We start from the raw sequence: 27,984 nt of genomic DNA, 5'->3' as shown, positions 1-27,984 counted from the left end.
ACGTGCTTTCCTCGCCTCGATGACATCATCACCGATGAATTCGTCCTCGTCGTCATCGTCATCGTCATCATCGTCATCGGTATCATCATCGTCGTCGTCATCGTCATCAAGTGCGTCAGTTATAGAGTCAGCTTCGTCATCATCGTCATCGTCGTCGTCGTCGTCGTCATCATCGTCATCGTCAGTTGGTGCTTGTTGGTGCTTGTGGTGCCAGTGCTTGTGGTGCCAGTGCTTGTTGTTGTTGGACTGGTGCAACTGCTACGGGATCCTTTTCCACGATTTGAGGATCGTTGACCGAGGATTCTTCGGCCAAATCGTCGTATGCGTCGGTGGCTGCATCGCCGGCGCTCTCACCAGCATAATCTGCGGAAAATGCGTCCTCATCACCTACTGAAATAATTTGGGGTTGGACAATAGGTGCGGCAGTTGCGGGTTGAGCTAAGGGCACAGCCGGCTGCGAGATGCCGGACGATGGTGAAGGTTCATCGTCTTCATCATCATCGTCATCGTCATCATCGTCTGCAGAAGAAAAGAAAAAGGAAAATGACATAGAAGCAACACACGCCAAATAAAGTCACATTTTAACTGCGTATTTACCTCCTAATATGTCATCTAAGAGACGTTCCAAGTAGTCGTCATCGTCGTCATCATCATCATCATCTGATCCTGCATCATCGTCGTCATCGTCATCATCATCTAAGTAAAAATAAAAAAAACTATGTATCATCCAATATCACATTCTTGGTATGAAATATTTTTTATCTATCACATACCATCTCCTACGTCGACATCCAAAGCATCACTAATATCATCATCGTCATCGTCATCATCATCATCATCGTCGTCATCGTCGTCTTCTATGGGTGCAGCTGATGGTGAGACTGCTGCAGTTTGTCTTCCAGTTGCTTTTGCTACTGATTGAGGTACTTTTGGTTCCAATGCTTGTTCCCTGGGAACTTCAACTATTTGAACAGGAGAACATAGGGCTGATAGCGCCAGACAGCCTATTACGGCTAAACACAGCGCGAACTTCATCTTTCTGGGAAAAAGTAATAAAGGATAAAATTAGATTTATTCTAATTAAATTATATAGAGCAATCAGCAAAACTGCATATTAAATATAAACTGGATTTTTGATTTTGGATTAAATCATCTTTTATAAAAATTAACAAGAATTGTTATAACTGGTGAAGAAATTAGAGAAGGATGAAGTGGATCCATTGTATGATAATAAACAAACCAATGTAGATCGCTAAATAAATATAGAAAAAGCAAAGACAGGTGGTGAAACTTTTCCGATGGACAGATATAAATATTATATGAAACTCTAGTTAATAATATATTATATTACTATTATAATAGTTCAGATTTTAATTACTTTCGATTAGTTACACCCAACTGTGCATCGCCTTGCGCAACAAGCATGTAATGAGAGGTTTTCTTGTGTGTAATGTTTATGATGGGCAATAAATAATATCTTCACTTGGAAATAGCGTGAGTTATGCTGGAAGTAATATTTGTAAAAATCGTAAAGATAGTAAAAAGATTTTTAAACGTAGACAAGAATACAATTGATCGTGAAGGATACAAAAACGAGGACTATTTTATTAGAATTATTTTGCAAACGATTTGTATTGAAATAATATCGTTTTTGTACACAAAATTATCATCAAAAATTAATATAAACATAAGTTAGCTTTAAAAATAAATTATTTTAGTTTTCGATTTTTTGCTTCCAATGCAATAATAATATAGTACAAAGCAATTTAGAAAAGAAGATACAATCGCTTAAACGATAGGTAAGAAGGGTCATTGACGTGTTTTGTCTTGTCATGGAATTGTAGGTACCAAGGATTCCCAAAGGCAGTACAAAGTAATATTTTATATTAGAAAAAACTGAAGTTATTTGAGTCAGGAACTTCAAAGTTTTGCGGGTGTTTCGAGAATAATTAATCTACAATTAATATTTTTTGTCTATCCAAAAAATTCTTTATATGAAATCAATTAATTTCACAAAAAGGCATTAAAAGTGCACTTGAAAACTATTCCTCATAATATAATAACAAATTTTCTGTAAGGAAAAGAAACTAAAAATCTTACTAATTAGGAACATATTAATACTAAAATAATTTTAATTATTTATTTTGAATTCAATTTATTCAAAACATATTTTTACAAGAACTAACAAGAATGGTTATTAAATTGTCGCGTGAAGTAGATACTTTATATGATGAATTATTATAAATTAATAAAATTATAATATGCACTAGACATTTAGAGTAAACACTATGTCTTAGTCATATTTTACTTAAGAAATTATATAAAAAATTTAATTATATACAAAACAAAACTCAATAGTTTAATGAGCTGTTATGATAAATATTTTCCTTGACTCGCCAGAAAATCCGAGACGCAAGTAAATCCGACACGCCAGAAAATCTGACTTCCTAGCAAATCCGATATTTAATACATGATTTTACTTTTAAAAACACATTTTTTTTACTTTTAAAATTTTTCTATTACCGATGGTAAAGTTTAATTTGATGTATATTTAAATATCTCTGAGGTGTTCCACCTCCCAATAAGATTCTTCTACTTGTACTGTGTTTATTTATCCTGTTTGAGGTTAAAATGTTTAGTAGCAAAAGTGCATTGTTATGTAGTTCCAAACAATAGGCAAGAAAATCCGTTCACGCAACAAGAGTTTATTCTTCTTCTAATTTGTTTTCCCGTGTTATGAAGATCACGAACCATAAAAAGACAAGCTATTTAACAGATTGTTCAATCAAGAGGAACAAAATACTATAAAAAACAGCGAAAGACTTTTAAAATTATAGGAAAAGTATTCAATGTTATTGGATTCAAGTTTTAACTATTAATATTATCAATTTATCGAGAATTTATATTTAATGTTTTGCAAACTAAATATATTCAATAGTATGCTACGTCTAATTGTTTCAAAGTAATTATTGACTTTATCTATTTTTCTTTTATGTATTTTAAATTATTTAACTGCAGATATTTCACTAATATGTATATCATATCACATTTTTAAATATAAATTGTTTGAAATAATTAACATTATAAAATAATATATATATATATATTATATATATATATATATATATATATAAATATATATATATATATATATATATATATATATTATTTTATAATGTTAAATTAATTACTGATTTTACTGACCAAAAAATATAAATTAGATTTAACGAGCAATTTGTACTTCAAACGCAGCATTTTTAATTATTATTTTAATTTTGAAAAATTTGAATTTGAAATATTATTTTTAAACTGCGTTAATGGAACAGATGCTTATTATTTATGCTTTATATTTTATATTTTTATTTATTGCCCTCGATTACTTAGAACACTTAGCAACTATTTTACCAATTTTATTTAACAACCGATACTAACTTTTTAGATAATATTCTATTTCATTTTTTCTACAACATATTGATTTTTGTATATTTTTAGGTAGTAATTTTGACAATCAATGGACCCACACAGAAACAAATGAAGAAGTAAACAAATTTGTATACAAAAAAACTCTATTAGTCACGATTTTGAAACTAAAAAGAAGCTGGATGAAATCCATATTGGAAAAAGTGTAAATTCTGTGCCGCATCATTGAAAATAATAAGTTTGCAGTTTTGGGAAAATTACACAAGATGAAAAATTATAGAAATTACAGAAATACACAAAATTATAGAAAAAAATATGTATCAAAATTAAATAAAACGATTAAAGGATTCGACCTACTGTCGAGTGCAGGACAAATGTTAATGAGAATAAAGGTAATATAAAAATTATATATATATATATATATATATATATATATAATATAAAAATTAGAAAAATGTTCTTACATCAGTTCATTACTCTAATGCATATTAATAGACATTTATTTAAGGACAAATCTTTCAAAAAAAAAATGAGCGTCACATATATATTTTTGATAGTCTTCTAAGAAAATTCTGAATTTTAAAGTTTGTATTTTGACAAAACTCTCAATTAAGTTAGATAGCAAATTTTGATTACTAGTATTGAAAATATAGTATTAGTAAAAGTTTATATTGCATACCGTTGTGCTTGAAAAATATGTATTAGAAAATGTTAAAAAAATATTCAAGTAGCAACAATCTGGATAAGTCTAAGAAATTTAAATTTGCGTTCTTTATTCATATCAAAACCATAGCAGTATTTAACAGTTACTTTGATGATTGTCATGCAAACATAATGTGTTATGAGTTTGTTGGGCTATTTAGCACCACGTTGATCCACATTGCGATCTTGTAACGGCAAAAAGATGGATACATTAAAAAATCGAGTTATTTATTAATACTATTTTGTAATATACTTAGAAATTATTAGTACAATTTTCATTATAAAAATGTCGTAAGCTAACTATAATTGAAATCTCCTAAGGGGAAAAGTTGATCATTCAAAAACTACACGTCATGGGTGAAAGATGATTCAAGATTCTCCCTTAGTGTCTAATATTATATAAATAGAACTACTACTATATTTTTAGGCATTTTGAGAATATAAATTAAAATCATAGAAATTTAATACAAACGATACGTGTTAAGATTTACAGTTAATAAAAATAAACTGTTAACATTCGACTAAAAAATTAACTAGAGCATCAAGATCGTTTTGGATTAATTATTATAAATAGCGATAAATCTTAATTATTTGCAAATTATGTAAATTAGGTATAATTTAGCGAATGGTATAAAATAAATTAACTTATATCAATGTATATTTTATTGGTTAAAAACATAAATTACTGTGCAATAAATCTCGTGAAAGTATAACACTTCATTTATAATTTAAAGTACTAATTGTAATATAGGATGCCTTGCTAAAATATAGTATTTAATTCTTCTTATATTTTAAAATAGAAAAAGAAGATTACTAAAAAATATAAAATACTCTTACAAATTTAAATGTATATCGTGGGAAAAATCCAAATTTCTCAAAGTTTATTGTACTATAAACAACGCCCTAAATATTTGTGAGCACTCAAGTAGAACAATAATTTGAATACGAGATCTTTAGGTGGAATGTTTAAATTCACAATGGGAAAATAGAAAATATCATCTAAAATGAATTTATGTAAAAATCTTAAATCAGAAGATGGAAGCATCAATTGGCGACAAATTATAAATTGTAAACGAAAAGTGGTATTTTGGATGAAGAACTACGAATAACGTTTTTTTTATATGAACACTGGATTAAAATGAAGTAAATTAATAAAAGTCAGTATCTTATAATGAGCGTCGAATTTTTCAATGAAAAATGACGAATTTTCACTTTTAATTCATTTGTCGCTAAGTTATACCTAAAAAAAAATTTTTTTTTTGATTTTTAAAATTTTTTTCATGCTATTTTCATACAAAGTTTGATTGAATTGCGCACTATCTAAAAGTTAATAATAGGAGCTATATATTTCAGAGAATTACTTTTTATCAATTTGGAACCATTTGAGCCCTTGGGAGCATGGAAATTCGAAAATGGCCATATTAAGGTCCACCCTAATATATATAATTATATATATATATATATATATATAATATCTTTTAGAATCATTTTTATGTTCTACATTTATGTATCTAGCGTTCAAATTAAACATCTTTAAATCATATAGTGCATTGTTTAATGGAATATATATGGTTATATACTATATCTATATTGATCGTATTATAACAATAATATTAATAAAAAGAATTGCAATTATTATTCTAAATAAAAATTGAACTGAATTTGAAAAATTGAAATGTAAGCCTATATGCCATGTGACTAAGAATTCAATTTAAACCGAATATTAGCAACAAATCATAATTAACTACTACTAAAATTTTCAAATATTAATTTCAAAATTTTTTTTTTATGAATATGTATCACAAGTGTGGTAAGTAACAGAACATTATTATATTTTAATTTAACATTATTTTAATTAGTATGAACGGTATTTTAATAGATTACTCATTTATCACTAATATTTTTAAATGGATTCACCAAAACAAAAAAATATTTAAAAATATAATCCCGTGTGCCTAGACTTGAAGTTGAAATAAAAAAAATGCACTTACCACATCGTGCACAATTACATGAGACATATCCAACAAAAACCACTAATTAAAATTAAAAATCAATCACGACACTAAATTTCATTGACAATATCGAATTTTGGCAGCCCTTGTGAATTGGACGCTTTCCCACTTGGTGACCAATATGTAAATATCACTTCCTGCTACTCACCGGATTTTGGATTAATCAAAATCAAGACTTCCGGATGGCACTACAACACACTAAATCGATACGACGTATCGATGATAAATTGATAAAAAACTGTATCCGAAATATCGTTTCGTTGTTTTGGCTGGGCTACCTACGGCGTTGTGCTCAGCGCTTTCAATTTGGTACGCGATTGCTCTGGCAATGGCAATGGACTTGGCCTTAAGTAGCGGCGTTTTGACGCTCAAGAGGAGTAGAAGAATGATGGTAGCAACTCACAAATATACGAGAGGGGAATGCAAGAAAGAAGCCGAAGACATACAACCACTGGGGAGATCCGAGCGCGGAACCTGAATACCGCCACAGATCGCGGCTGACGCTAGGTGCAGGCGAGACCAGGTGAGGCGAGGCGCCGCTGACGAAAACGAAATATCAATATGTAAAATATTGATTCATTTTACGAAATTTACAAAATTTATTACTACATTTTGCTTCTTTGGTAACGCAAGCAGTTCTTACATACGTACTTAGGAGATCCTACTAAATTCTATGTTCGAACAAAATTTCATATTATTGTATTTAGACAGCGATCTTTATGGCATTGAGCTTTTGTACCGGAAAGTTGCTACCCTGTAGAAAAGATAGCGGAGAGTTTACTTGCCACTTCCAAAATAGTCCAGCTATTTAAGCTTAAGGGGGTATTCTACTGTAGAGGCAAGATTTTCGTCCGGTTTTTGAAGCGCTGTATAAAGGAAACAAATAATATTTTTACTATCGATTTTTTTATCATTTGTTTACTGATATTTTATTATTACATAAAAAAATTATTAGAAAAAAAAAATAAAATTCACAAAGTTATGAGCAGTCAAAGTGGGGGCGCAAAAAAAGAGGGTGTCCTGGCGTGCATGATTCCAAACCTCCTGGTGATTTGAAACATGAAAAATAGATGGATTCTTAATTATTATAGATGCCGCTATCGTATGACCCTTGAATAAGTTAAAAAAAAATTTGTTTGAATGGCGGCAGTTTGAAAAAAAAAAATATTTTTTTTTCATGTTTTTTTAACAATTCCGAATTTTTTAAAAATACTAAATGAAAAGTTATAGTTTTGGGCAAGGTTCATACGATAAAGCAATGTATAGAGAAGATCCTCTCCAAGTTTGAAGTAAATCGGTTCATTAGAACTCGAGATATCCTTACCGCCAGCTCGAAAAAAGTAGTTCCGAGAAAAACGCGTTCAAAGTTCTGAGACAAGTCGGACCCCAACCGAGGCCACGTCACGAAAACGGCTATAACTCAGAAAATAATAGTAATATTGAAAAATCATTTTAATGACATATTTTTGAATAACTAAACTTTGAAAAAATAAAAAAAAAAATTCGATTTTTTCAAAATTCTACAGTAGAATACCCCCTTAAATTAGGTATGTTCTTTATGTTACGTAGTTATAGAATTTTGTTGTGTTATAATATAACCCTTATAGCTGTCGATTGTATTAAACACTGATTTGTTTGTATATTATGTATATGTTGCAGTTCTAATTACAATCACTAATTTGTTACTAAGTTATAATGAAAGAAGATATATTTATTTTTATTGGTTATTTACATGTTGTTAAGCGGACTTTACTATTAGAAGTGAACAACTAGTTCAATTAATAAACTCCGCTACCCCCTCTACCAGGGGTAGCAACCATTCCGTGTAAAGCTTAATGCCCTGAAGTTTGTCACCTTCATGGCCAATATAATAAAACGAAAAGACGACCGAACAAGGTAAAAATCTGCGAATTCGAGATACCCAGCTCTAAGTCTGTAAATACTTGTATATTAACTCCCTAAACGTTGTCTCAAGACCTACATATGATACGTACACCCTGCCACATGTAGGTTTTGAGACAATTTTTAGGGTGTCATTATATAAGTATTTGCAGACTTACAACTGGGTATCTTGAATTCCGAGGTGAACTTACTGTAATGACTGGACTAAAACTAAAGTCCACATAGTAACATGTAATAATAAGTAAGTAATAAATAATACAATTTTCTATCAGGTAGAACTTAGTGACAAATCAATATTGTAATAATAACTTTTAGCACCAAATACTTATACTATACCAACAAATAGGTTAAAATTTACCTAACAATCTGAGAAATCGAAAGAGAGACTTTTACCTACTCACGCGTTCACATTTGGCCCTGCACTGTGGTTTGGTTTAAGATATTTTAGAAAAATAACTATTAAAGAATATGTGTAAAACAGTAAAATTTTCCAAATTTCAAATTATCTTTGGAGATATAGCTGTTTGACCACGATAATCCTCATCTGTTTTATCCCTCTGCAAAACTTAAAACTATCTTTTTCGATATGATACCCACGTTTTTCCAACTTCTACTGGACTCATTTACTTGAAATTTTTACAGAGTCCTCTTTAGAAACTTCTCGCCATTATGATCTACCCTCAAAATGAAGCTCATATCAGCTATTTTTAAAAAATTCGAGAACAAAAAAATCATTTTTAGTTATTTTTATTTAGTTGCTATTTTACAAAAAAAAAAAACATTTTTTAAACTGCGACATTACAAAAATTTGTTTAGGAGCTCATAGAAAAGGCAAATGATATCTTACATGATGACAATGAGATATATATCTAAGATCTAAAAAAAAAAATACGAACAACTCACTTAAAAATGCATGCTACTTACGACAGTACGATGGTAGTTATGCCTTTAAAAATAATCATTTTTTGGATGAATATTGGTTGAATAATAAATGAATTTTCGTTTTCCAATAGCCTATAAACAACCTATATAATATATATTTTATCCTTATTAACTCTATGTTGATCAATATGAATAATAAAAGTGAATTCAAAACAACTTTTAAAGTTCTTGGTTAATTTAGACACCAAAAATGAGCCACATGATCGTCGACAAAACCTTTGGATAAGTCGAAAAAATTACGAATGTAAATATATATATATATATATATATTGAAATAAAAATTACAAAAAACTACTTTTATATTAAAATAAAATCACAAAAATGCATAAGTTAATCAAATATCTATAAACACTTCCTAAAATATGATTCTCAGCTAATTAAAGATCTTGCGATTAAAAATCTCTCACCATTCAGCAATCTTATCAAATAAATTACAAATATAATCAAAATCCAGTATTCCATATATGTCAAATCATAAAAAGAAAAATCATTATTAGAAAGTAAACTTTTTTTTCAGATTGCTCCAACTTTCCCTTTTCTCATTCGGTGACATTACGCCAAAAATTAAATAACGTGTACAAAATGTAGACTCATATTTTTTTCACAGAATAGAAAACATGATTTAATCGGTAATAATTATATTATTGAATATGAGAAATGGAAAATTTATATTCACGTCTTTGTAATATTTATTGTGCATGTTTCTGTTCAAAATTGGTTTGCGTAATTTATGATAATTTGAGGCCAAGATAATAAATAATAATTTGATATATTCCAATATATTTGGAACCCGTGGGTATTTTTATGAAATATTCCAAAATAATCTATCCACGAATTTTTTGACTAATTATCAAAAATATATCTATGGATTTTTTAGCAAAGTTTTTGCCGTTTTATTTGTTCAAATTATAAAAGATATATCCACATCTTAAATAGATCCATATAAGTTTTTTTTTATTTTTCTTTTCATTATTGAACCTATTATTTTTTATTTAAGCTTCGGATTTTTGTAGCATAAATCCCGTAGCCCTAACCACTAAGATACGGTCCATCCCCCGTATAAAAATAATATTAATTAAAATAGTGCACGTCATGAGGATTTATTAATATTTGTAATACTTCAAACATGTACATATTTATAATTTGATAACTGATGCATAAAAATAATATTCAATATAATACAAAATGCAGATAATTTATAAAGTGTTTTAAATCCTACAAATATAAATAAGTTAATAAATATATAAATATATTAATAACACAATATACTGTTATTATTCATTTATTAACAAACATTGTAACGGAATCCCAATAAGAATCTCAGTTGAATATCTGTATACCTACTATAAAAGAAAATATGAGTCATTTCTATTACGTAAAATGTATTTGGTAATTTAAAAATAAAAAAAATATTTAAATTAATTCATATTAATTATATTGAAGGCTTGTTGATAATATTTTTTGTGAAATTTAATTGAACTATTTAAGTGTGCAATGTGTAATAGTACAAAGTGCTATCACTATAATAATAATACATTATTTTGATTAAGGGCTTGGCTATAAATCATTTTAGTATCTAATAATCTATTTATTAAAATAATCTCATTTTGTATCTAGTAATCTAATGCAATATTTAGCTATTACAGATTACCTTACATACCTTGATTACGAAAAATACAAAATACTTTAATAATTTTATTATAAGCGATGTGAAAGCAACTCGCAGAATAAAATCTCATGATTTATTGCAAATTTTGTGGCCTTGATACGTCCTTGTATGTAATCAATATAATACACGAAAACGGTACTCAGAACTGGATTGTTAAGAAACTTTTATCTGCCCAATGAATGTATTAACTTTTTATCGATATAATGTATAATTAAAAATGATATATAAAAAATATGATACATTTATACTTAATAATTACTCAAACATATTATCATTGACACATGAATATTAAATTTGTCAAATGGTACACATTTTTGTTTACTGTCATTGATCTTACTTACCATTGATCCACCGTTGATTTTACTTATAAAGATCATTGTTCTAATTTTATATATATATATATATATATATATATAACACTTAAAATCACTTAAAATTTCACAGTCATCACTTTGTCACTGTTACACCAGGATTACTTAATAAAATAATAACATCAGCTGTTGACCCATGATGTCCTTCATCATCATCCACATTTATCCATAGATGGCTGTGAAAATTCAATTCACGGATTTCTTCACTGAATAGATGTAGATGTCCTACGTTGTCTAAAAGTCAACAAATTCAGTTACGAATTTCTATATAGCTTACCCGTGGCTATATAGTAAGAGCTTTGGCTTTGTAACCCAAGATTCACTTGTAAATATAGATGGTAATATGCTTCTAAGTAGAAGTAGCCTTGGTCAGATATTGCTGCATCTAAAATCCCTAGATGATCCCCAGTATGAGAGATTTTTTTTTAATTACAATATTTATTACAACTGTTAAATAATTTAACATCTAGCAATAATATTAAATAATAACATAAATTTAAATAAATAGGAGTACAAAGGATATAATTTACATTAAAATGATATCCGTAGTATGATGATTTAATATAAAATAAAAGCAAATAATAATAAAAATAAAATTAATAAATAAAATAAAAATAATTTGTGGATAATAAAATAGTATGAGAGAAATAATAAACTTTCTAAGACTTGGTTAAGGATATTCTTCACAACCAAGAACTTATAGAACTGCTATATTCTGATTACTGTTCAAAATTAAAAAAACAAAAATAATGTTAAAAATGGAATGGGAAGATTGGCATCTGATAAAAGATCACCCCAGACTATTTGGTCACAATACCTTAAAAATGATAAAATATTGGAGATAATGCTTTTATTAATCTGACCACAATTCGTTAAATCACGTGAGGTTTTTATGGGGAAAAGGGTTTGACAAATATCACGAAATATCACGTGGGGGAGAGAGGGGTAATCTAGATACCACGTGTATTTATTTTTTAACGTTTTTTTTTAAATCTAACATTTTCATAAAAAATAAAAATTTTTACAGTTTTATCACGTAACTAAAAATACACGTGATGTTTGGTGAGGAAGACGGGGGGATAATTTTGAATATCACCATGTATCACCAAGGGGGAGGGGCGTCCAAAAATCCTTAAAAACTTGCTCAAGTGATTAATGGACAAACCCTAACTTGTTTAACAAATACTATAGTAATATAATAATAAATCTTTTTGAATCTTTTTTATTATTACTATCATATATTAGAGTTTTCAATTACTACTTTAGTATGTTTAATGTAGAACTTCATTAGAGATCTTTGCACAACGAGCATTTTGCGATAACGATAACGCAGTGACACCAAATTCTAAATTTATGCAGGTCTCACTCTCTAAATTTGATTCAAACGATATCATGTTTGAAAAGATTTGCATATTTATGTGACATTTGTGCATAATTAAAAGAAATGCCGCAGCGAATTATGATAGCAATCGAGAAATACAAACTTAAAAATAACCATAGTAAAATACTCTAATCGTTCATAGATCTAACAAAAATTCATATTTATCAAAATTAAAAGTATTTTTTTAATGTAACAATCGGTAATTTGTATGAAAAACATATAACATTGTTATAATTAATTTTAATTTTATAAATATTAATTATTATTTATGTATCCATGGTTATCCAATGTGCTTTAGTAGAGTTTTTTGGATGTATCCAACTTTTAGGTGAAAAGCAAGGCAAATGTTGTTTTGCTAGATAAAATATTACTAACTGGTTGAACGTGGTATATGGTATATGGGATAAAAGGGGTACAACCCCCCTGGATGTTAAAACAAATCTAAATCTTTAGCCTTGGATCCCACTGATAGCTATTATATGTGCCAATCTAATCAAAATCTGATTGCATTCAAATAGTATTGGCACACCTGTAGCTGATATTGAAGGTATTAATATATTTTCACCAAATTTATCTTAATTTTTCATTTAATCAAAACAAAATTATCAAAGACCTAACATATAACTGAATCAACATTAAGAGCATTTTAAATTTTTTTGGAAAAATATATAGCTTTGTAAGGGAATGTATCTTCACATTTAAATAGTTAATATACACATTTTATTGTACTCATATCAAATAATAAATATCTACATGTTTGAATTATAAAAAAACACAATTTACAAATATTAGTAAATTATCATGACGTGCACTATTTTAATTAATATTACCTTTATACGGGGGATGGACTGTGTGTTAATGGTTAGGGCTATGGGATTTAAGCTACAAAAATACGACGCTTAAATAAAAAATAATATTTATATAGTATATATTTTTAATATAATATGTAAATATTTTATAATTGCGATCTTCCGTTTGAAGATGGTATCCTTAACATCGTGGACGTCGAAGACGATGCTCGGTCAAATGAAACTTACGAAGCGGTTCAAGGTCAGAGAAAATAGGTTTTTTGTATCTGTATAATACGCTGAGGACTTTCTCTTGAAGTTATTTTGTGGACAGACATATACCATAAAAAAGAGGTAAATGCAAGACGTCCGTTGTTCCGATACCGTTCAAGATATCTGATACAGTAACTTGTAAATCTGATACAATAACTTATAACTTGAGTAATTTGTAAAGAAAAATATTAAATGAATTAAATTTATTATAATGACGTTATTACATTTATAAATTTATAAGAGAATGTTACTTGTTTTTCAAATATTCATATTCTGAGAAAAACGAAATATATATTTTTAACTTCACTTTGTTCTCTGGGTGTTTCAAGTCATTTTTAGGTCTTTATTTTTATACCTTAACTTTTTTATTATGAAACTATCAACTATTTTACTATTTTACAATCCTGATAAAATGCGCCAACTTTTGATAAAACTTTCCCAACACCATTAGTACTTGGAGGACCTCTCAAAATAATCCAAATTTGAATTTTGTTTGTTTCATTATTCAGATATATATGCATTATTTTCATATCTCAGTCAGACAGAGGTGCTTGGTATGAGAGATTATGAAAAAATTATAAAATTTGAAAATTTTGAATTTACAGTTCAACAAAAAGTCTTAATTCTCAAGAACTTGGAGCAATTGTAACATTATTTTTGACTATAGTCCTAAAAATTAACAAATTTATTTACGATTACGAATCCAAAGTTTAATTGAACAAAATTAATAAAATTTAACCTCAATAACCAAAAAATTTGCTACAGTTTCACCAAAGCTCTAGCTTAAAAGCTCATAATTTTCAAACTGCATGGAATAAATTTTCTTTCAAATTTTTTAATGATAATTACAATCAATACTATCACTTTTTTGCTTTCGCTTTGTGTTCTGGGACACACTGTTTTACAATTGCGATCAGAACTAATTTTTAATTTGTTACAATAATCTCCAAAAAGCTATTTATTCTTAAGATCGTATTCGCAGAAATAATTGTTTAATCCCAGAAAGGCTATTTTTTCTTAAAACCGTATTTAAAGCTTCCCATTTTTGAATTGCTATCAAAAACTACTGCTTGATAACAGGCTATCTGAAGCAAAAGTTGAACCTGAAACTTGAAATGCTCTTATTAAATCATATTAAATCTTATACAATCGCATATTTGTTATTAGAATAATAATTTCAATTGTATCGAATATTTGGAGGAGGATAAAATTTCATTTTTTTAAATATTTTGAGAGTTCGTAATAGCTAATTTGTATTAAAATATTTATTTTATTTCGAAACAAATTGTGATTACTTTTAAATTCGTTTAAATGAAAGTATCAGTTGAAAAGAAGTGTTTGACCTCATGCAAAGAAGATATGTTGTTTCCAGGCGGAATATTCGAAAAACAACGTACCTTCGGCGTTTTATTTGATTCAATTCAATTTTAATCTTAAAATAAGAAGTCATTCTACATTTGACATTTATATTTAAGACAAGTTTTACATTGTTATATATTTAAGCCTACAAACCTAAATTAAACCAAGTGATAACATGAAACCCTTAAAAATTAATATGTTATGTGAAGACAAATCGTATTATTTTCAAATTTCATATATAATATATTTGAGATCTTTAAATGTTATAAATGAATTTTATATTTTAAATGAAAAACTTATATACTAACGTTATGATTAAAATAATATAAAATACCTAAATGTCTTCAAGTAATGTACGATATTTATTATGAAAATTAATATCTACGCGCACCTAAACCAAAGCATATAATAAATGAATCGTATGACCTTAAAATAAATCGACATTAATATTTTCAGTGAAAAGTATCTATTATAATGATACATCCATCAGTGTTACTTAAAATGAAATATACCAAGTCACAATAAAGAGTTGCTTAAAATATTGCAACAAAAATGATAAAATAAGTACATAGGTCTCCGAACCTATTAGTTGTAGTACATTTAAATAATCACATACGTATCTTATACATCAAAGAATATTTTTGCAAAATATTAATATTACTTTTGCTACATCTAAAAATTCTTCAGTAATGCAGAATTAATGAAATTGAAATTAAAATAATTCATGCAATAATGTGATTAATATAATTATAATTCCATAGATATTTAAGACACAAAAAACAATCCTCAATCAATTTCATAAAACACCTAACAATCAAGAGGAAAAGAAGTTTTATATAAGCTAATTGTTGTAGAAGTATGTTTTAGAAGAAACATTTTTAATTAATACTTCTTTCATCAATTGAATGATGATAATCTACTCTTTACAATTAAGCTAAGCACAAACTGCTATCATATTAAAAACCCCTCAAATTTGAGTTTTGCTACATTTTTTTAGAAACATTGTAGTTAATTCATATTCAATTTATATCTGCCACAATAATTTTATTATCAACTAATTCTAGGCTTAAAATAATCTTAGAAGGTATAAAGAACAATTTGTGAACAAAATTGTATGTGATATGTTGCACAAATGTTCAATGCACATATATTTGAACTTATAAATCTCTCACCGCAACTCTCACTTGCAAATATAAGTTGGAATATATGCCTCATTATATAATAGAGCTGACAATACTTTGAAATGTGTTTGATAAGATTAATATTTCTAATGATATTAAGACATTGAATAGACAAAACATTTCCAGGCTTCGATGTATGTTTAAAATAATTAATGACTCTGAACACATAATGTAGTTATTAATGATTTTCTTAAATAAACTCGTTACACTGAAATAACAGTAACACAAAAGTAAAATTTGAACAAACACTAAAAAATAAATAACAGAAGTCTATTAAAGACTAAAATCTATTAAAAAATCGTTGGTAGACACATTAAAATAATCACTAGACACTTCAAAGTATTCTCAGGGGTAAACATCAACTGTGTATATTCTATTTTAAGTCTAAGTAGAAACTGCAATATAGCTCTAATATGCAAAATACTGCCTTATTGCAGTTTTAGCTCAAAAACAACAAATATTTTCTTTAATATTTGTAGTTAAACTTAAATATAAGTTGCAATCAATATTGCAAAATTAAATGAATACAATCAAAACGAGCTTTACTTCAATAGTAAAAAACAGTTTCCTTTAGACTTAAAAGTAAAATATACTAAACTTTTATGGGATGATTTAAATTAAATGGCAGTTGATGTATTACCAGCACCGCGTATCATTCAATCAATAAAGTCTCACATGTAGCTCTCACCTACCATTATTGAAATGAATTATACTCAACCACAAACTATTTACTTAATTAACACAAAAGTGAAAACAACAACTTTATCCTAAGATAATCTGAATATCTACTGATTAAAAAAATATGTTTCGGTTTGACAAAACCTACTGTAATAGATAATGTTTGTCTATTAATATGTACATTTGAGAAATCCATGGCAATAGAGTGGATAATTTTGGTCTAATATAATACAATTTTCTATAAATTGATCTAAAGTGCAAATTCATTATAATATTATTAATTTATTGATTCTAAATAATTGATTCATCACACTCAGAAGCTAGCGAGATGCAAGAGAAAATGCAATCTGATATCAGTAGCGTGATGAATGAAATATAATAATTTATAAAATTTAATAAATATTACTGGACAAACATTACAATTACAGTTATATGACAGAATAGAAGGAAAAACTTGATGAAAATTCATTATTAAAAACTTAAATACTTGACATAATTAAATAAAACAGTGATACTTTTGTTCTCAACAATAAATAAAAAGTTTAAAATATTTTTTCTTGGGTTAAAAGTAATCGAAGGTATGATGATAACTAAAATTTTGAGGACGTTTAAATAATATGAATAGAGATCAAGTTTTCCCTAATTTTCTTCATATTTATTTGTAGTTATTTAGTAACTTTCATCGTCATCGTCTTCGTCCATCGCAAAGTCGCTTCCGCAACCAGAATCGATTGAATAAATCGGACTGAAACAAAAAAAAAGATCTTATATAATTTAAATGTCTTAAAATTAGATAATACACCAATTCTCATTTACTACATCATGTGAAAGATTAAAAAGTAAAGAGGTTTTATATCAAAATTATATCAAATCTTGAATCTATTTAATATTATAAAAATTTGTGGGATTGAATGGCACGATTAGATAATTGGAATCAGGTCGGCATGGGTCTAACTTTATAATACTAATATTATAAATATAAAACCAATCTGCTGTTTTAGCAAATATGTATTCATTAAAGAACACTTCCTGATTTTCTATGCACTATCTTATCAACAAATTCATTCAGAAAAAATCATGATTTGCCAAACAAAAAAAGAACAACAAATATTTTAATGCATCTGTTGCATAGGACTTCTTTTTAGCACAAGAGGTAGGACAACCAAATATCAAGCAGCTACAGTTACTGATAAAAAATTTCACCTGAAAATATCAATCTAAATATGATTTCAAGCAAAAATAGCCTTACGAGGCATACCTACATATCACATAATATCACTTTTAAAAATATAATATATAGGTATATAATATAATATAATAATAATAATCTCATCTCATATGCAATAATAGTTATATAATAGATAACCAATGGATTACTTCCTAATAGCATTAGGTTATAACAAATTACATCTTCATAGTTCCGATTCATTATATTCAATTTTATTCTGCAAACTGTATTTATTATTACATTAAGCAGAGAATGCTGACAAGTGTATGGTAAAATAGTTAATTATAAATTAGTAGATACCCCCAGTGGCGTATCTACTAAGGGAGAAAAAACAATAAAATATAGTAAAATAAAAGTATTATAGTTAATTAAACCATGTTAGGTCTCCAGGTATTTTTCTTTCAAGTCTGGCCGGCTGGCCTTACAGGTAAACACAACATACTAATTGGTTAGAATGGACGTCTATTTTGCTTTTATAATTCATAGTCCCGAACGATACTCACAAACTCAAAAAATTCAATTACATCTATTACTACATACTTGATGGCTCGGCAAGTGAAGAACACGATCCTCTTAAGCTTTTTGTTATATAAGAAATAATTGAATGACCAGATGCATCCCGGTTCCCCATAGGGATCGGAAGCTAAATCCGGATTGTAGCTGTAGATGTCGCAATCGGCCAGGCTAATCTCATCTTCGACGGCTGCCCACAAGTGGCTGCGCAGAGTGTGGTAGGCCTCGCCCGCCACGGCCGCCAAATTGGTGTCAATGCTGTTCATTACCCACTGCAGGGATGGCTCTTTGCTGAACTCGTAGCTCTGGGAAAAATAATAAAAATAGGATTGACAATTATAGGATTTTTAATCAGAAACATCATGTTTCGATTGCACCATGATTCTAATTCGGAACTTCCGTTTCTAACTCCTCTGACGATGGACTACTAATTCTTTGCCACCAAAGTTTTTGAACTGTATGCAATTAATGGTATTGCAGAGCCTACTAACTAAATTGGATTTTAATCAATATTTTCTTGAAAAATCGTGTCTAATAAGTTGTAGCCAGATTAAAAATCAGTACTGATTTATTTTCAAACATTTTTTTTTATTAAGTATGATTATTTTGCAAGTACAAATCAATGAAAATTTTGAACCTAGAGATTAAGAAAACTTTATAATTATAATTATAAAGTTTTCTTAATCTCTAGGTTTAAAATTTTCATTGATTTATACTTGCAAAATAAAACATTATAATGTTTTATATGTTATTAAATACCAAACCATGTACATATATTTTCCTCTAAATATTATAAGGATATGCCTAAAATATTAATTTCTTTCCTCTTTCGAGAATAAAATTAATTAAAATGGTTAATCTATATTATTTATATGGAGGTAATTTTGCAAGCATAAATAAATAAAAATTTTGAACCTAGAGATTTAGTAAAGTTTATAACAAATGCTATATACATTAGGGTGGTCCTTAAAATGGTCATTTTCGAATTTCCTTGCTTCCAAGGGCTCAAATGGTTCCAAATTGTAAAAAAAACAATTCTCTGAAAGTTTTAGCTTTTAATATTAACGTTTAGATAGAGCGCAATGCAATCAAACTTCGTATGGAAAGAGCATGGAAAAAATTTTGAAAATTAAAAAAAAATGTTTTAGGTATAACTTAGCGACAAATGAATGAGTTTTATTCATTCAAAATTTTGATTGAATTGCGCTCTATCTAAACATTAATATTAAGAGCTAAAACTTTCAGAGAATTGTTTTTTATCAATTTGGAACCATTTGAGCCCTTAGGAGCAAGGAAATTCGAAAATGACCATTTTAAGGACCACCCTAATATACATATACATATTATTAAATGCCAAACTCCAAATATTTTCCTTAAAATATATCAATAAAGATATGTGTAGAATAATAATTTCTTTCTCCTTAATTTTTTATAAATAAGGTTTCAGTAAATAAGATAGTTATTATAAAAAAGTATGAGAAAATTATTAAAACCTGAATAAATTAAAATCAAATGATTGAAACTATATTATCCAGTGTAACACATTATTTGCTTTCTGAAACCATTTTCATATGTAAATAAATTGTTTAAACAATCACGTATATCATTCATTCGATGTGATTGACCTCGCCTCACATAGATTATAATAATGCTGACAATTTTCGAGATTACATTTTGCAACATCGACATTAAATTCTATATTTACAAACATTAAGTAAAAGTGGTCTGTAGAAATCTGAAATATTTTTAAGAAATCGACGTATATTTTTTATTTCTATTCTTCATATATTAGCACATATAATTTAGTGTGAAATTTATGAATTAGAAAGTATGATGGAAATGTAGAAGACAAGTACCGAAATATCGAACAATTAAATTAAAATGAATAATTGTAACTTAATTATTAGTATATAAAAATAATCATACATAAACGTATTTTAGCAAATATATTTTTAAAAAATGTTTGATATTTTATTACGCTTGTTAGTATTACAAAAAAGTAAATATATTTATTTCTTAATTCAATACAATACATTTAAATATTACAATACAAATATCTATAACAGACATTCATATTTTTAAAGAAAGTTTAAACAGATAATTATGAACAGCATAAATAGATTTAATAATAATTGTTGAAAATGGCAAATTGCTTCATATTTAATTTTATTGACGTAATATAATTAATTTATTTACTTAGCATTGCATTAATTAATTCAACATCATCAATATCATTTCCGATTGTAGGTCAACTTTCATTTGTATTCAGTTAAAAGCAGTATCTTGCAAATATTGCAAAGAAACAAAATCACAGTAAACATAATAAATTAATCATAAATCTGCATACTAAACAGAACCATAAGTTGACTTTATATATGAATCATTCTAATGAGTAATGATGTTTTCTCTTCCATATTCATATAGATTACAATAACACATGCCAGACTATTTTTAAAAAATTTAGAGATTATCGAGAGCGATATCTGCATTTCTATCTCGCAAAATAATAAAAAATATTTGTGGTATGAGTTCATCATTTCTTTGGAATATTTTATCGTTTATCATTTAATCCAATTGTTTATTGGCTTAATAGTTTCAAAATAATAAATTTAAGAAACAAGACGAATATTCTTTGTAATAAAATAATAGAGTTAAAATGCCAATAAAAAGAGAATAATATACCGATAAGAAACGTTATATAAACCATTAATTTCTATTTAGTTTAATTTCAAATACAGATTGTTATAGAAAAAAATATTATTTTTTTGTTAGTTGTGAAAATGTAGAAAATCACAAATAACATGATGGATTTTTTTATTACATCCTAAAAATGGAATTCGTTTTACTACACCTTAAATAATGCAGATTTTAACTATATATTATATAATATTTTATATATTTTTATTTTTAACTTCCCGAAGGAGAAGTTTATTTTTATCAAAAAATCCGATTTGCTTATTTTATGTTTTCTGGACGTTTCAAGCCATTCTGAATCGAATGAGACCAAATTTGGAAAAAGTATGTGTGTGTGTGAACAGATTTTTTTGATTTCTTTTAACTACAAAACTTATATAATGGACTTTTTTACTACACCTTACATAAAATAAGTTAAAAATAAAATAAAATAAAAAAAATAAAATTATTTAATATTTATTCAGTTTTATCTTATCTTTTGGATATATTACTTGTGCAAACATACCTACATATCTACATAGGTAAAATTCCAAAAAAAGATAAAATTGTATGAATATCCAAAACTTTTGCGATAGATATGTGAAAATATTACACATTCAGGGCTATTAAAATATACACTACATATATATATATATATATATATATATATATATATACATGGTCTGTTCAAAAAGTACCCGGAATTACTAATAATTAAATTTCGCGGGTCTGGAGTGTCTGATTGTCAAAATTTTTTTTTATTGTGTTGGTATACATGCCCCTAAAGTATGATGAAATTTTCAGCTATATTCACTGTTTACTTTGTCTGTGGTAGTCGCTAAGGTTCGACGTGTTTTTCTGAGCTCGGCGATTTTTACAATGGAAGAATTGAAAAAGTCAAAGAATTTGTATTAAATTTTGCGTAAAAAATGAAATAAAGTGTTGCAAAGTGCAAAAATTCACCAGATATGGCTCCGTGTGACTTTTTCCTATTCCCAAAGTTGAAGAGACCCATGAAAGGACGGCGGTTTTCCTCGATTGAAGAAAATCGCCGAGAGTGCTCAAGGACATATCAAAAAGTGAATATCAAGGGTGCTTCGAAAATTGGAAAAAACGCTGGCATAAGTGTATTATATCTGGGGGGGACTACTTTGAAGGGGACCACATTAATGTAGACGAATAAATAAATATTTTTTTGAAAAAACGAAAATTACGAAAACTTTTTGAACAGACCTCACCTCGTATATATTAAATACATTAGAAGTTTTAAAATAATTTAATATAATGAAGTAGTATTTGGTATTATGGAGACATGTTATAAGAGAAGTTTCTGTAGCGCTATGGTAAAATCCTAGCTTTGTAAATACAAATTGCCGAGTTAAAATTCGCTTTTCGGAGCCTAATATCAAGCAGTACTAATATCTATTTTTACTTGAAAATATAGATCAAAATATGTTTCCAAAAAAGCCCGATCTGAAGTTAGTGCAATGAGAAAAAGGATATAACTGAATTGCCTTCTAGTATAAAAAATAATAAAAAATAAAAAATAAAACAATCATTGAGTTGCCGCCTTTCCCTAGCTAATTAGGTAGTGATTGCACCACAGGACTTACAATTAGTTCAGATTGTTGTTCAAATATAAAATATATTTTATGAACAAGCATGTGCTAATACAAAAACATTTTATAATCATAAACATATTTAAAATATTTGAAATATATTACAAGTCTCTCTGAATCTACTGCGTGATTTTAAGCCGATTGGGCAAGGTCGAGCGAAGGTCAGAGGGTGGAATAGAAACCATATATCAAGGTTAAAGGAAAATACGCAGTTGATATTGCGGGATATAAATACTAAAATAAATTTTAATTATTATATGTCAAAAAATATATAAAGAAAATAAATATAGCAACGACAATTGTAATCGATATTACTTATATACAATTTATAATAATAAAAAAACGCTTGAAAATGTTTGTACGACTATTTGCCTTTAAAAATATTAATTAAAATCTTACAAATGTGTTTAATATATTTTAAAGACTGATGTTTCAGTAATATATGTTTCAATAACAATTGTATTTAAATTACAGCATTTGTTACAATATCGAATTGCATATATGTCATATTATTATTATATAACATAAATTATATCTGTAATATATTATATTAGATCATCTTGATAAAATTGATAAAATACTTGCATAACAAAGATTTAAACCATCGTCTTCTCTTAAAACTAACTATTTTTCAAATATAGATTTTTCCGTTTATCAACACAACGACGTCATAGTTGTTTCGGAAAAATACATTGATTACAAAATCGTAGTTTTAAAAAAATACATATATATCAAATCCACTAAAAATAAATTGGCAAACGTTTAAAAGTCGAGAAATACTTTGCATTTGGCATCATAAAACATGTTTTATTAACCCGCGAGCGTATTCTAATAAATACAACATAAAAATAATTCGCGATATTCCAGATGAAAGATTTGAATGATGGCATTGTGTAAAGGTCAAGAAATAAAAAAAGAATTAAAAAAAGATATATAGATTCTCATAAATCAATTATAGGATTATTATCTCAGCTAAACTATTTGACTAAAAATTAGTCATTATCTTTTCAATGTTGCATTAAGGCTACTAAAGAATAGTCGGAGTCTAAATAGGAGTTCCAAATTAAATCACTTAGAAATATTTATAATTTTAATTATTATGTTTTATTATGGTTTATAAATTATATCTATACCTTGGCATCAGAGAAATCATAGTCAGGAGCAAAAGCAGCATTCAAAGTCGAGATGAGATAAAACAGAGTTTTGCTCGAGATGGTGTCGCAAAGCAAGCCTTCGTCACCAGACAAACTACGGCTGAAAATATTAAAAAAATATAATAAAAATATTTAATTCTTAATTAATAATTTAATATTTGGCACATCATGTATTGATAAGATAGTCATGCTCAAACCCCTGAAAAATAATCGTATTTGAATGGGTTTAAGTTGAAGACATCTAATGTTATAGCTTCAGCTCCTAAAATAAGGAGTCACCTTATTTTCAAAACAAAAAATACAATTTATACAATGTACTTGGAATAGTAAATCATTTTATTATAACTATTATTGTGTTAAATTATTTAGCACTGATATTTAGAAAACATGGTTAGTGAAATTAGATTTCTTGCTTAAGATCTTCATTTCGTAGAATATTCTAACATATGCTGTTCAAAATACCATTTTTAGTTTATTTTTTTATTATAAATGGAGCGTTATTTCAGTTTTCTCTATAAATCATTTATATCTCGTTTCCATGAAAATCTACGTCTTCTTTCAACATTTGTGACACCTCAAGGTAGAAAAGTTTGAAAATAAATCCTAGCATGCATCCGTCGCCTTATTGTTGGTCAAATAAGAGAGGATTCGTTCGCAAGTACAGATGTTTTTATTTTCAATTCTAATTGGTACTTTGCCAAAAGCATAGCAAAAATATCTGGCAGAGTGAGATGTACAAATGCTTGACATGTATAAATAGATTTGCTATCGTCAACTTGTGTACTTATTGATATTTGGCATAGATTTGAATATTTTGATGCACTTATATCTAATTGAATAAGGAATGGATGTTAAAAGCTCATAACTTATTGAGTGGAACGCCTTATGCAATTTCTAGATTTCTAGAAAAACAATTCATAAAATGAGGATATAGAAATCAATGAAGAAATTGATTTGAGATGGTAGCAATATTCCGAACTCACAATTTAGAAAACCCAACACTTATCTAAAAGCATCAACAAACCTACAAGGTTGATGCTGATAAAATTAGTTTCATACATTCTTAATTATGCCAAACTAACATGGAAATACCATATTCAAAAGAAACGCCAACAGATGAAAATCACGAGAAGAAAACTGTAATAGTTGTTAAACCGAAAATCTCAGTTGAGCACATGAAACAAACTTCTTTTGTGCAAAGTCATGTTGAAACCAATTTGGACGTACGGAATACAGCTCTGGGAAACGGCACGCAAATCCAACATCGCCATAATACAAAAATGTCAAAACAAGATTTTGAAAAAAATTATAAACGCACCCAAGTATGTCCCAAATTAGTTGGTTCATACAGATTTAAACATTAACACTGTTAAGGAACAAATCGAAAAGTTCAGTCTGAGATAAAAGGAAGAATTCAGAACCACCTTAACACATGGCCAAAATCTTAATAAAAAACCATGGCATTGAACGGCTCAGAAGATATTCTTTAGTAATCCTATAAAATGTAGAAATACTCGTAGGCTTAATTAAATATTTTCACAACAGGACTACATCTATACAAATATATAAACTTATCCAACATCGAATCGATCACCAATGGGTCACTCTTTCGACCTTTTTTCCTTTATTTAATAAATCCACAAAATTACTGAATGTTGTATAAGAACAACTGATTGTAATTCTTAAATGTAAATAAAAAAACACATTCTTAATTATTTTCATTTAAAAGACATCATTGTAAACATGTTTTGCCTCAAATGAAAACATATATAATTCTTCTAATAGTTTTAAAACCAGATCATCATACTTGCTAAAACTTGAAGAACGTCTACACATGGTTGAAAACAACTATGTCAAATGAAGAGTTAAAAACTTGGAACAAATTATTTCAAACACACGGTTATAAAAGTACTTTTATTCATAATAAAATATACTTTTTTCATATCACATATACAATATAAGGATCATTTATAAACTATTGTATAGTATTATATGAATTTCATGATAAATTAATAAACTGCGACGATATCTTCTCTCGTGTTTTTTCTTTTTTTCATTCAAGACTTCCAAGTTGAATTCAGAATTCAGGAGTTCCATTTTCAGCAAACGTATGGCATTCTAAAATAGATAAAAAATGTATTAGCAACAATGGTAACTAATCTCCTAAATAATCATGTTAATATGTTTGTATGCAAAATAAAATTATTGGTTTATATTTGTTAAACACACAATGTCTTACCTCAAGTCTTAATTTCTCTTGTGGATTGTAAAAAAGTACACCCACCTTCAGGCTGTGACTTTATAACCAGATATTTTCTTAGTCGATTCAGTGTAGACATTTTCAAGCAAGACATTTCTATATAGTGTGTATCTCTATTAATTTCGAATTTGACGATGTCTCCATTAACTCTAAGTTTGAATTCATCCGAAAAATGTTGAATTGAATCAGGAAATAATTTGTTAGCAAATCGGACGTATTAGTAATAAGACAATACATTTGAGGCGTGTTTTTTTACTTGTTGACAGCAGTATTGATTGTAGGCAATTGAGAATATATGATCATTTGGTCAATAGAGTTATATAAGTCGTGAGAAGATGTATCGTCATCTATTTTTCTATTTTTAACAAATTTTCTTGTGTTCACAAAATCTTTGGTTAAATTGACTTTGGCACCTATCTTATGCCGTTCGTCCACAAGTATTGTTTGGATGCTGGATTTTAGTTCATAGCTTTTGCAATTTACATCACATTCAGAAGAAACTATTATAGTACTTTTGTTTGTAGGAATTCTGTACAAATTATGTACCAAGTCGAAGTTTTTGTCTAAATACTGTGTTTTGTAATACCATTGTTCAGTAGACAACAACGGACAAATGTCTGATTGTATTTTTAAGGTTTGTTCTAAATAATATTTGTTTTCCTGGAATTGATTTAGTTGTTCAATTTTAACATCATGTTTGAAATATTCTGTTAATAAATTTGATCTCAAAACCACTCCTAATTCTTTATCAAAGTATTCTGTTTCTCTATATCTTTAGACACTGCATCCAATTGTGTCGAATAATTTTGTATTTCTTTTAAAATGTGGACAGCTGAGTCGATATTATCGATATCTAAATCAATAGCATTCTTGGTATTATCATCTGTTTCTAATATATCAGTTTTGATCCGGTACAATTTATTTTGTGCTGTAATGCATATAGCAATTCCAAATTGTTTGTAAAATACTATGCTCGTCACAAATTGCAAAGACAGTTGAAAGTATATCAGTTTGAAGTCTTTATCAATTTTGCATAAATAAAAAGCTTTGTAATCGGAGACTAAAAAACTGTTATCGTTAACCAAACAGTACGAATTCCATGTAATTGCTGATATAATTTTCGTGAGTTTATTATGACTATGGTAAAATATGTGGCTTTGTTCGTTCAGCAGAAAGTATTCGTCATTGTCTCCAAAAAAGATATCGACAATATTTTCAAATACATCATGATCGCATAAGGAAACTACTGAATCGTTCACGACAAATTTATAACATTGACCATTCAATAACAAAAAAACCATCATGTGTTTTTACGAAGATACAGATTGGTATTATAACCTCTCATACTATTTTGGTATGTTTGATACATTCTGTATCAACAATATGTAACTTTTGCCTTATAGTTTTAGTTTTACATTCGAACAAAAACAAGTCAGCTTTACCAGATGCAAAATGCAGTAAAACTACAAAACTTCCACAATCGGTGTATCGCAAAATATTAGATAACATAACATTTTCGCAATAGAAGTTGTTGTTTGACCCCAGCCAAGAAAATCGTGAAATACAATCCTTTATCGTTGTAGTTAATACCAAGTATGACATTTGGGCTTCGAGTTATTCTCTAAGCACTGTTTTATGTTGTTAATACAAACAACCTTCTTACACAAATCGTTATATAATAATAGAGATTCACTTATACCGGAATTATTTTAAATTAAAGCCTATATGCAACTTGAACAATTCATCCCATTGTAATTCTGCTATGGCCGATTGTGGATTACTGAAATAAAATGAATTAACAAGTAAAAAGTAAAGGTACAAAAATTCAAATATATAATTTTTTTAGACACCTACCATGA

General features: G+C 27.7%; 1 protein-coding gene and 1 pseudogene across 3 annotated transcripts in view; both read right to left on the bottom strand.

The window, feature by feature from the left end:
• LOC113373222 overlaps nucleotides 1-27,984 on the bottom strand; it is a 93,643-nt pseudogene that overhangs the window by 12,300 nt on the left and 53,359 nt on the right.
• LOC113373221 (repressor of RNA polymerase III transcription MAF1 homolog) overlaps nucleotides 17,242-27,984 on the bottom strand; it is a 23,476-nt gene continuing 12,733 nt past the window's right edge. For all 3 annotated transcript variants that reach the window (XM_026613525.1, XM_026613524.1, XM_026613523.1), the window contains 3 exons: nucleotides 23,845-23,965; nucleotides 18,447-18,724; nucleotides 17,242-17,423 (listed from right to left, as the gene is read on the bottom strand). In XM_026613525.1, the coding sequence (XP_026469310.1) occupies nucleotides 17,348-17,423; nucleotides 18,447-18,724; nucleotides 23,845-23,965 (475 nt within the window). In that variant the 3' untranslated portion in view covers nucleotides 17,242-17,347. The remainder of the gene's footprint in view (nucleotides 17,424-18,446; nucleotides 18,725-23,844; nucleotides 23,966-27,984) is intronic.

The sequence above is a fragment of the Ctenocephalides felis genome, unplaced genomic scaffold, assembly GCF_003426905.1.
Source record: "Ctenocephalides felis isolate EL2017-DRISC unplaced genomic scaffold, ASM342690v1 CF-g0.4_SCAFFOLD_01604, whole genome shotgun sequence".
Classification (NCBI taxonomy): domain Eukaryota; kingdom Metazoa; phylum Arthropoda; class Insecta; order Siphonaptera; family Pulicidae; genus Ctenocephalides; species Ctenocephalides felis.
Note: the sequence above shows the minus strand (reverse complement) of the source record. Positions and strands in the feature narration are given on the sequence as shown.